Source organism: Parasteatoda tepidariorum, chromosome 7 (assembly GCF_043381705.1).
Source record: "Parasteatoda tepidariorum isolate YZ-2023 chromosome 7, CAS_Ptep_4.0, whole genome shotgun sequence".
NCBI lineage: Eukaryota > Metazoa > Arthropoda > Arachnida > Araneae > Theridiidae > Parasteatoda > Parasteatoda tepidariorum.
In genome coordinates, this window is record NC_092210.1 from 5019343 (window position 1) to 5031905 (window position 12563).

Sequence of the window (12563 nt, forward strand, 5' to 3'; positions counted from 1 at the left end):
GGTGTACAGTGTTCGGGTGATGCAGAGGGAAGATGTCCCGGAGGCTCTGGATGTGTGGAGAGAAACACAACTCCAAGAAGGTACTCAGTGCCTCTATACATGGATGGGAGTGGACCCAGAGGCTTTTCAAGTGGCTGTCACAGAATCAGGTGTGATTCAAATTTATTCTTGAGACTGGTGCAACAAACGAGACAAAAGTATGCATGCAAAGTATTTTCAAATCTGATACATAAAGCGCGGTGGCTCAAAGGAGCATTGACGGTTGAATCGCATCGAATCCCATTGATGGTTGATCGATTCAAATCCAGTCGAATCCAAATCGATGGATTCAAATCCTGCTCCCNTGAGATGTCCGATTTGGTGTACAGTGTTCGGGTGATGCAGAGAGAAGATGTCCCGGAGGCTCTGGATGTGTGGAGAGAAACACAACTCCAAGAAGGTACTCAGTGCCTCTATACATGGATGGGAGTGGACCCAGAGGCTTTTCAAGTGGCTGTCACAGAATCAGGTGCGATTCCAATTTATTCTTGAAACTGGTGCAACAAACGAGACAAAAGTATGCATGCAAAGTATTTTCAAATCTGATGCATAAAGCGCGGTGGCTCAAAGGAGCATTGACGGTTGAATCCCATTGATGGTTGATCGATTCAAATCCTGTCGAATCCAAATCGATGGATTCAAATCCTGCTCCCGTACCACAAGAAACGCGGTGCTAATGCTAAATATCCTTAGTGGTAAACGGCTCATAGGTTAGAATCCTCTTATCAGGTTAACCACAGGAAGATTTCGTGGTTTTCCTGTCTAAATTTTGCAAATGCAGTCTAATTTGTTCAAGTAAGCTAATTTAACTAAATGTTTGATATATTTTATTTCATAACCGGCGTTGAACAGCCGACCCAGCTTTTTTTTTGGGTTTACGACTATTAATGTTCAAACGAACCTTGTAATTTTGAACCCAATCCAGAAGACAAGGGAACTCTTGGATCAAGTATTGGGAGAAAGTTTGCCTCTGTGAAAGACTTTTTGAGGGAACTAATCCGCATTTGCGCTACATGGAAAGGAAAACCACGAAAACGTCCCACGTTTACCCTGACGGCTTGGCCTCGCCGGTCACCGGTGATCCCCATGGCATTCAAAGTGTTAATATTAAGTATCAGTAAATTTCTTATTTCTAAATCAAACACGGTGTTACATATTTTATGAAAACCAACACAGAATATACTTGAGTAATTTGTCATTAATTTTTAAAATATAAAGAAACTTAACAATCGTATTTTCTATACGAAATTACTTTTCGAATTTGGCATATTTGATGGTTTATATCGCAAAATAAATTGTAAAACGAAAAGTGTTTAGATTTATTTCACTTTTATTATTCAAAACGAATAATATTAATAGAAGTTATAGAACAAGAATACAAGCAAACGACTCTTGACGAAAATCTTATTTTCAATCTTAAAATTCTATTGAAAATTAAAACAAGACAAATTAAAGCAATGTTTTAGGATTAGTCCATAAAAACTGAAATTTCCTACACTTTAAAAGGTTGCTGACAGAATTGTTGTTTTTTCTACAATTTAAGAGACAACCGCATTAAAGCGCAATAATAGCTTTCCTATTGTCCGAAATATCATTTTCCAATAACCTCATTGATCAAAATGACAAATCTATTCTATCGATTTTTCTTCCCTCCCCTCCCCCTCCTGAATTCACAATGCTTGCTTTCATGATGCTAATAAAGGAAAAAAGTTTTCCCTCAGCAGAATTTCGAGCACTTAACTTAGATAGTAGTCAAAGATCGCTGCTAAAAACCTTAAAAAGGAGACATTTTTATTTTCAATTCTAGAATTTTAACCAACCAAACTCACTCACGCAAGACATTAAATGTTGCCTTACGTGTAGACTCGTGCCTTTCGTGACATAAAATGCTGCCAACAGAAGAAGAAAAAACGGCAAAATGACAGCTGATATGACACTTGTTAAAAATGTTACTCTACGTAAACGAATAACGCATTTTTATTGTTGTTCTGTACTTCTTGACACTTTCTAAACATTTTACTCTGCGTAAAAGGATAACGCGTTTTTATTGTTGCCCTCTATTTTAAGCATTGTCATGCCATTTCTCGATCATGTACTTAGGTAGGCTGCGTTACTTAGGAGAATTGGTACTTAACAGGCTTGGGTTACTAGAAAAAACAGTTGCTAAAGTAAACAAATGTCACGTTTCAACAACCAATCAGGATCGAGAAACCCAGACTACGTCACTTGCAGGTATCCCATTTGATTTATGCGTAAGCCAGAAAGTAATAAATTAAAAGCGACTGCAGAATTNATGACACTTTCCAAAAATGTTACTCTATGTAAAAGAATAACGCGTTTTTATTGTTGTTCTGTACTTCTTGACACTTTCTAAACATTTTACTCTGCGTAAAAGGATAACGCGTTTTTGTTGTTGCCCTCTATTTTAAGCATTGTCATGCCATTTCTCGGTCATGTACTTAGGTAGGCTGCGTTACTTAAGAGAATTGGTACTTAACAGGCTTGGCTTACTAGAAAAAACAGTTGCTAAAGTAAGCAAATGTCACGTTTCAACAACCAATCAGGATCGAGAAAACCCGCCACACTACGTCACTTGCAGGTATCCCATTTGATTTATGCGTAAGCCAGAAATTAATAGATTAAAAGTGATTGCAGAATTACGAATTCAACGGCCTAACATGAAACGTAATTTTAATATTGATGAAACAATAAAAAAAAATCTTTCTTCAAGCTGAGTTTTTCTAAATCAATTTAAAGTTGTTTTTATTATAATATTTGCACCTGTTAATTAAATTTTTTTTAACATTAAGCATTCTGCCAAACGAAGTTCGCTCATTAAGGTTCCGCAGCAATCATGCTTATAATGAGATTATTTAATTAGTGCCGATAGAGGCGCTCGCCTTCCAATGAGGTGAACCGGGTTCGAATCCCGGCGATGACTGGTCGATAGAAATCCACATCCAGCTTGCACTAACAACAATGCTGATGTGAAATATCCTCAGAGGTAGACGGATCATAGGTTAGAGTCCCTTTGCCGCCAGGCTAACCGCGAGAGGTTCTCGTGGTTTTCCTCTCCATGCAACGCAAATGCTGGTTAATTCCATCAAAAAAGTCCTCCACGAAGGCAAATTTCTCCCAAGACTTGATCCAGGAGGTCACTTGTCTTCTGCATTGGGTTTAAAATGACAAGGCTACGGAGTTGAACATTAGTATTCGTAAACACAAAAAAATATTTCGGATTTCATCAATGGTTATAAATATAAAACAAATACAGTTGAAGTATTTGGTAAGCATCTAATAGGGGGTTTGCGATTTGCTTTTGCTTTCTAGGGGGAAAGAGGGGAATAAGCAAGGGTTCGCGAAAGTTCATATTCCAGCTGTGGCAGGTTGATACGAATTCTGCTCCTGTTTCGCACCGACCTCAGTGCTGACGTAAAATATGCATAGAGGTAGACGAATCCCACGCCGCCGGGCTAACCGTGAGAGGTTTCCGTGGTTTTTCCCTTCATGTTCTAATGAACTCTTGGAATTGCGTGATGTTAAAAAAAAGATTTAATTAGTGCCTCAGAAACATACAATATCTGTTTAAGAAAATTGAACCATATTGTACAAGGCACAAAGCTGTTACAAATATGAAGAATGAAATAAGAATAAAAATGAAATAGAAGAGCATTTAAAAATACAAGCTTTTGTCGAAAAAGTAAAAAAAAAACATCCTTGTAACCCAACAGACACACATTTAATTATCTTTAAATAAAAAAATTCTGAATTTAATTAATAGCTGACGTATTTATAAAATTTTTGTAACAAACTTTCAATCTTACAATCCGCATCACAGTAGAAAAAAAAAGAGTAATTTTTTTTAAGTACATGCCACTGAAGAAAAGAAATATCTTTCTAGCATCATAACTTTGGAAAAAGACTTCTATTAAAAAAAAAAAAAAAAAAAGGAAAAAAATATATTATTCGAAATTCGTTGACTTTCATTTAAAATACTTAAATTACAAGATCCTTCAACTTTTTCGATGTTACAGAACCCAAACATTTATTCAAAATGCAATTTCGCAGGAATAACTTAATGAGATAACCATAATAAATAAATCACTTAAAAGTCTCATTATTTTTCGAGACCCATAATGCATCATTCTTGATGAATGAAGACAATTAAATACAACCTCAGGACGAGATTACTCTCGTTCATTAAATTTCATTCACTTTATTACATTATAGAATGACATCGGAGTGTCCCGGATGTTCTCCCTCAAAGGCAATAAATGAAGTGATTAAAGTAATTACCGAGTCGTTAAGGAACGACAAAAATGGGAACCCACGGGAAAATTAAAGTTGACAAAAATGTCTGCTGAAATTTATCTCAAAAAAGTTACAGTTCCGGTTTTTTATTATTTTTTTTTTCAGAATGACAATTATTTGATTTTTTATGTGTATTATGTGCACTTTGATTAAAAAATAATAATTAAAAATCAAAAGAAATAATTTGAACGAGATGAGGAATATAAATTCAATATTCAATTATTTCCTTCTACGCTTTTAAAATTTTAATTTAAGTAAATTTCAATTTGTTTTTCACCCGCAAATAAATATTTTCCAACAATAAATAAAAGAATTGAAGAACAAGAAATAGAAAAAAATACTAATGTATTAGTTACATTCTATTAAAACTCTTCATTTCCCAGCATGAGATAAATTTTATTTTATAATCATCGTTAAGCAGCTGACCCAATTTTTGGGTTCACGACTACTAATGTTCAACTCCGTAGCCCTGTCAATTTGAACCCAATCCAGAAGACAAGGGAACTCCTATATCAGGTATTGAGAGAAATTCGCGTGGAGGACTTTTGATGGAAGTAACTCGCATTTGCGTTACAAGGAGAGGAAGATCACGAGAACCTCCCACAGTTAGTCTTACGGTAAGGGGACTCTAACCCATGATCCTTCCACCACTGAGGATATTTCCCGTCAGCACTGTGGTTGGTGCAAGCCTGATGCGGAATTCGCATCGAACAACCATCGCTGCGATTCGAACCCGAGTCACCTCATTGGAAGGCGAACGCTCTATGCCCTGAGCTCAGGAAAAGATAAACGTACAACTTGCACTAAATAATAATAATGATAGTAGCACACCCTCGAGACTATTAATTAATTCTACTGGAGATTAATTAATTTGTGCTGATAATACTTTATGATGCAAAATCACTACTAGAAATTATTTTAAATGATGTATACTTCTCTTTTTAACACATCTAATGTTCAAATATTGGAGCATTCGCCTTCCAATAAGGCGAATCGGGTTCGAATTACCAGCTATATATAGCTGGTCGATACGAATTCCGCATCTGGCTCGCACCGACCACAGTGCTGACGTAAAATATACTCAGTGGTAGACGGATCATATGCAAGAGTTCCCTTGCCGTTAGGCTTACCGTGGGTGGTTTTCGAGGTTTCCCTCTCCGTGAAACGTAAATGCGGGCTAGTTCCATCAAGAAAAAATTCCTCCACAAAAGCAAATAGCTTCCATTTCTCGAAGTAGAAGTTCCCTTGTTTTCTGGATTGGGCACAAAATTACAAGGCTACGGAGTTGAACATTAGTAGTCGTAAACCCAAAAAAATTGGGTCGGCTGTTCAACGACGGTTAAAAATGTAAATAAATACTGTTCAAATATTAAGCTGTAATTTGCTTTGGCTAACTAGGGGGAAAGAGGAGTATAAGCAAGAGTTGACGGAAGTTCAAATCCCAGAGGTGGTTGGTTGATACGAATTCTATTCCCATCTCACACCGACCACAGTGCTGACGTAAAATATGCTTAGTAGTGGACGGATCCCTATCCCATCTGGCTAACCGTGTGAGATTTCCGTGGTTTTTATCAATCTCCGTGTTACGCAAACGCGGTTCAGTTCCTTCAAAAAGAGTCTTCCATGGAAGATAGTTTGTCCCTCTGCACGATCTAGTAGTTTACTTGTCCTCTGAGTTGTTTCAAAATTTCAATTTCAAAATTTATAAGTTGAATTTTTTAATACATCGTTTATTCGAATGCAATCTTAAAATTAGATGTCTGCTGTAAAATTATCCATTGTAAGACAAAGCAAAAAACATGAGACAAAGGATTGCTGTGAGACTTTATTACACAAGCATGACAGTGGGATTGTGATTTGCTTATTTTTTTTTACAAATGGGAGTTCAAATTAGCCCAAAGAATGGCTACATTATTTGAACGACCTCTCGGGAGAAATTTATTCTCAAACTTGTCTGCTGCTTATCAACCATGAACAAAATTCTGATATCGACGGAGAAAACCAAAGAATTTTGACTGAGCACAGGATCATTGGTCAGAAATCTTTCCCTAAACACCGCAGAGTGTTACCTCTTTAAAAATGTCTAAAATCAAAGCCAGTGGTACATACTGGGAAACATCCCTGAGGATCCGAAGACATACCATCACAATTTTGATCCTCTGCAGAGGGGATGGCACCCCTGCTTCGGTAGCCCGACGATCTGCGCGAAGTCGAGCACTTTAAGGTAGAACAGTTTTACATGGACCAATACCACACATCCTCGATCACTTCGTAGACTGATCCAAGTGGTCACCTACCTGCACACTGACCACAACCAGTGATACTTGATTTCGGTGTTCTACTGTGAACCGTGTCTTAACGATCAGTCCACTGCGGGACGTAGTAAATCCTTAATTTCCTTGAATAGTTTATTTAAAAGACATGTAATTGAGCTTGTTCTGAGTCCTCTTCACACCTTAAAATATAAATTATGTTGCGGATAATTATATTTAACTATTATTTTTATTTAGTATGCTTCTCATGCAAATATTATTTTAATGGCCAATCTTATAGGTTTATACTTTAGTAACCATCAGTACTGCACATAAATAAAAAAGATATGACCTTGAATAATTTTTGTTCTAATTAATAGAATTTCACGAAATAAACACCGATCTTAATTGCTCAAAAATTTGACCGTAAATATGCTAATTAACTAGTGCTAACTAATTAACTAACAGAAACAGGTTCAAAAACATACAAACATATTCTATTACTGGCGTTAGATTCCTGACTATCAAACAGTGGGGGGTAGGGTAAACTAACCAGTGAAGGAACACTTAAGCTTCGCTTGCCTCATATTAATTTCAAAATTCGTAATTTTAGTTAAATGACAGTGTCAACATANGGCTAGTTCCATCAAGAAAAAATTCCTCCACAAAAGCAAATAGCTTCCATTTCTCGAAGTAGAAGTTCCCTTGTCTTCTGGATTGGGCACAAAATTACAAGGCTACGGAACATTAGTAGTCGTAAACCCAAAAAAATTGGGTCGGCTGTTCAACGACGGTTATAAATGTAAATAAATACTGTTCAAATATTAAGCTGTGATTTGCTAACTAGGGGGAAAGAGGAGTATAAGCAAGAGTTGACGGAAGTTCAAATCCCAGCGGTGGTTGGTTGATACGAATTCTATTCCCATCTCACACCGACCACAGTGCTGACGTAAAATATGCTTAGTAGTGGACGGATCCCTATCCCATCTGGCTAACCGTGTGAGATTTCCGTGGTTTTTATCAATCTCCGTGTTACGCAAACGCGGTTCAGTTCCTTCAAAAAGAGTCTTCCATGGAAGATAGTTTGTCCCTCTGCATCTAGTAGTTTACTTGTCCTCTGAGTTGTTTCAAAATTTCAATTTCAAAATTTATAAGTTGAATTTTTTAATACATCGTTTATTTGAATGCAATCTTAAAATTAGATGTCAACTGTAAAATTATCCATTGTAAGCCAAAGCAAAAAACATGAGACAAGGGATTGCTGCGAGACTTTATTACACAAGCATGACAGTGGGATTGTGATTTGCTTATTTTTTTTACAAAAGGGAGTTCAAATTAGCCCAAAGAATGGCTACATTATTTGAACGACCCCTCGGGAGAAATCTCTTCGCAAACTTGTCTGCTGCTTAGCAACCATGAACAAATTTCTGCTATCGATGAAGAAAATCAAAGAATTTTGGCTAAGCAGAGGATCATTGGTCAGAAATTTTTCCCTAAACGCCGCAGAGTGTCATCTCTTCAAAAAGTTGTATAATCAAAGCCAGTGGTACATATTATTTATCATTATCAGGGGTAAAGCAATAAATACATCAAGATTAGAGGTTAATTTGGGTACACTTTAGGAAAACCGGACCGAGTACTGAAGATTCATTCTTATTGGAATGTCCAAATCACAATTTCGCAAGGTTTTTTAGTTAATTGTTATAAAAACTGTAAACCTTTAAAAAAAGCGAACATGCGAATTGTTATTTGTAAAATAAATCAATGCGAATTGTTAAATGAAACTTAAAATTTTTCTTTCCGAAAAATAAATAAATATAAAACTTTTTTTTCCCTTCAAACATGGCAAAGGAACTACTATCAAGTAGAACATGAAGCTAAATATTTCAAAAACGAGCTTATTTTATTTAAAAAAAGCTTTCCACCAATTAAATCATTTTGTGATCATAATACACAAAATTAAAAAGAAACTTACGTGATGAGATGATTAATAAAACTAAGCATGATTACAGTCTCTAAGAAACAACAAAGGAATTTGTTCGATAAAGAAAACAGAAAAGCTTTCATTGTAGACTGTAACTTCAAAGTAAATTAAGCTGACCAATTCGATAATCAAGAGAGGATATTGTTTAACAACTAAGTTTATAGCTTCCTTCTGTCTATTTCTGCGCGGAAGAAGGCTGGCTGATCACGAGTGGACCAGAAAAACGACAAAGAGGGTAGTTGGTTCGAAGTTAGGATAAAAGCTCTGCGCTTGCAAGTGGTTGTTGTTGTTGTTAATTTACGTCGCACTAGAGCTGCACAATGGGCTATTGGCGACGGCCTGGGAAACATCCCGGAGGATGATCCGAAGACATGCCATCACAATTTTGATCCTCTGCGGAGGGGATGGCACCCCCGCTTCAGTAGCCCGACGACCTGCGCTTGCAAGTGGATTGTGTCGACGCACGTTTGGGCGGTAGAAAGGGTGACTCAAGGAAAAACTATAACCCATGGTCCGTTTACCACTGAGGATATTTTACGTCAACGCTGAGGTCAGTGCGAACAGGGTGCAGAATTCATATCGATCAGTTATCTCTGGGGTTCGAACCCGGGGGAGACGAGTGCTGTATCTGTGGCTCTGCAATAAATCCTTAATTTCATTGAATAGAGTGCAGTTGTAGTTTTATTTACGTCGCACTAGAGCTGCACAATGGGCTATTGGTGACTGTCTGGGAAACATCCCTGAGGATCCGAAGACATACCATCACAATTTTGATCCTCTGCAGAGGGGATGACACCCCTGCTTCGGTAGCCCGACGATCTGCGCACGAAGTCGAGCACTTCAAGGTAAAACAGTTTTACATGGACCAATACCACACATCCTAGGTCCCTTCGTAGACTGATCCAAGTGGTCACCTACCCCCACACTGACCACAGTCAGTGATGCTTGATTTCGGTGTTCTAGTGGGAACCGTGTCTTAACAATCAGTCCACTGCGGGAAGCGATAAATCCTTAATTTCACTGAATAGTTTATTTAAAAGACATGTAATTGAGCTTGTTCTGAGTCCTCTTCACACCTTACAATATAAATTATGTTGCGGATAATTATATTTAACTATTATTTTTATTTAGTATACTCTATATTATTTTAATGGCTAATCTTATAGGTTTATACTTTAGTAACCATCAGTACTGTACACAAATAAAAAAGATATGACCATGAATAACTTTTGTTCTAATTAATAGAGTTTCACGAAATAAACACCGATCTTAATTGTTCAAAAATTTGACTGTAAATATGCTAATTAATTAGAGCTAACTAATTAAGTAACAGAAACAGGAGCAGAAACGTACTTTCTCAGAACAAACTTATCCTATTACTGGCGTTAGATTCCTGACTATCAAACAATTGGGGGGGGGGGGGCATACGCAATCTGAAAAATTGGATCCCAGTAGGTTAGGCAGGAAGGCGATCGAAAGTTTGAACCCCTTAATGTGGATTTCACGTTTTGCCTATTTCGCCATTACTGAAGAACGTATAAATTTTTGAAAATTAAACCCCTTAATGTTAACTTCAATTTTTGCTTATTTTGATATAATTCAAGAAATAGAATTTAAAAAAATTGCTCACAATTATCAGACAATTCCAGGCGAAAAATAATTTTTAATATGGTTGGTTGGTTGGTGTCGTGTCATGGACAGAAAATAATTTTAAATGTGATCAAAGGTCTGCTATTTGAAGGAAATTTTCTTCATATAAGTCCGCCCACGGATTGTCACTTATTTGCTGCAATTGCGCCAGTATTGAACAGTTGAAAAGAGGTATGGGGGTTAGTTCCATGTCAGGGCAATTTTTGCAGTGCCAGTAAGTCCTTGTCCCGTCACCATGAATCTTCATCCCCCTAAAGTGTCCTGTCCGGAATCTTGTTAGTGTGCTAATGAGAGTTCTGTTGGTACTGATTTCAAGTATTTGGTGTTTGATTTGGATTTTTTTATCATTGAATTTTGCCCTAGTCACTGAATTGATATCGCTGAGAGTGACATGAGTAACTTTGCTGGTGTTTAATTGTCTTGCCTCTTAATTTTTTTTACATAAATTTTTAATATTTTATTTAATAAAGGTCGAAAAATTTTAGAATTGTAGTTAAAAAATTTAGAATTATCACCTTATCCTATGTGTTAAACGGACATGGGTTAGAATCTCCTTGCCGTCAGGCTACCCGCGGGTGGTCTTCGTGGTTTTCCTCACCATACAACGCAAATGCGCGTTAGTTCCGTCAAATAGTCGTCCACGAAGGCAAATCTCTCCCAATACTTAATCCAGGAGTTCACTTGTCATCTGGATTGGGTTCAAAATTACAAGGCTACGGAGTTGAACATTAGTGGTTGTAAACCCGAAAAAATGGGTCGGCTATCCAAAGATGGTTATAAAAAAAATCAGAACAACGACTTAGTTTGTAAGAATACGATCAACAAAGCAAAAGTAATCGTTATTATCGTTTTTATTTTGCTCGATATTCTGAGCCATTCCATGCAATCGATATTCTGAACCATTCCATGCAATCGATAATCTGAGCCATTCCATGAAATCCATGTAATCGATATTCTGAACCATTCCATGCACTTTTAAACTTAGGAATTAATCATAAGTGGTTATGTTTGTTTGAAACGTTTAAAACGCTTGAAACGTTGTTAACGTTTTTTTTTTAATGTTTTTTAAAAAAAATGTGTCCCACGAAACGCTTTCTTGAAAGAGAAGTATTGGGCAATTTGTTAGCGAACAAATTCATTCTCAATTCAAGGAGAGAAGTGACATAAGAGAAAAGCAAATCACTTATGAAGGACAAAATGGCTTTCTTTTTTTTTTAATGAGGAAGGCCATTATTGTCCTCTTCCGTCTCTTTACGCGTATTAGTATCATAAAAGACAAGTGTCTCTTCAATACAAAAGCGGCCACTTCACTGTAACTTTATTTCTTTTTTTTAAACTTTCCTTAATGTGGATGATGTAATAGCGGCGCTGGCTTAGTTCATTTTACGCTACGTCAAGTTTTATTTTTTTAATGTGTAGGCGGATTTATTTTTTTCTTCTTTTTGTTATTTGTTTTTGGATTATGTTTCAAAACCTACGCACAAGAGTAAATCTTTAAATGTCGAAATAATTGAGAACTAGAATTACTAAACCCAATATCAACTTTAAGATTCATTTTCTTAACAGAAAATCTGACAAAAATTTATTCTCGAGAAATAAAAACATAAATAAATACAGATTGCTCTAAAAAAAATATAAATAAAAAAAAATTGGCATTAGGAAACAATTTTACCGGTTTCGTAAATTGCATTTTTTAAAATTACATAGTTTAAGACCAATTTAAAACTTTTTCAATCATTATTTAAAAAAATAAGTTATTTATAATTTTTTTTACATGGAATTGTCTTTCAATAAACGAAATCAAAAACTGTGTGTAGAAATATTATTGATTCCCTTAAAATTAAAATACGTATTAAGAGGTTTCGACCACACTCCTGACTAAACCATTAAGGCAATATGTTCGAGATCGCGGCTACCACCTCATATTTTGATGGTCAAAGATCAAAATCCGTTGAAAAAACATTTATGCTCATTTAGATTAAGATTTATGTTTTTTTCCATAGCCATTAGCACTAATTCAGTAGCATTTTTGAAGTCACCCCTTTGAATCATTATGATTAGAATTTAGCTTGTGAAATTCCAATCAAAACAGCAAAATTAATTCAGCGTGATATATATATATATATAACAAAATAAATAAATACAAGAAAATACGAAGAAAGTTAAGAAAAACAATAAGTTTCATTTATTCCGCATAAACTGCAAGTAAACAAAACTCTTTAGATAAGTTCAAAATGAATATAAAACAAAGGAAAATTATAAACATATATTATTTCATTATTCATACATTATTATTATTATTATATATATATATATAAAAAAAAATA

At 35.8% G+C, this 12563-nt stretch overlaps 1 protein-coding gene across 1 annotated transcript in view; it reads left to right on the forward strand.

Annotated features, from left to right (window-relative positions):
• The first annotated feature begins 348 nt into the window (after window positions 1-348).
• LOC107449709 (uncharacterized) overlaps window positions 349-12563 on the forward strand; it is a 25353-nt gene continuing 13138 nt past the window's right edge. Inside the window, exon 1 of the mRNA XM_043039790.2 lies at window positions 349-508. Coding sequence (XP_042895724.1) covers window positions 349-508 — 160 coding nt within the window. The remainder of the gene's footprint in view (window positions 509-12563) is intronic.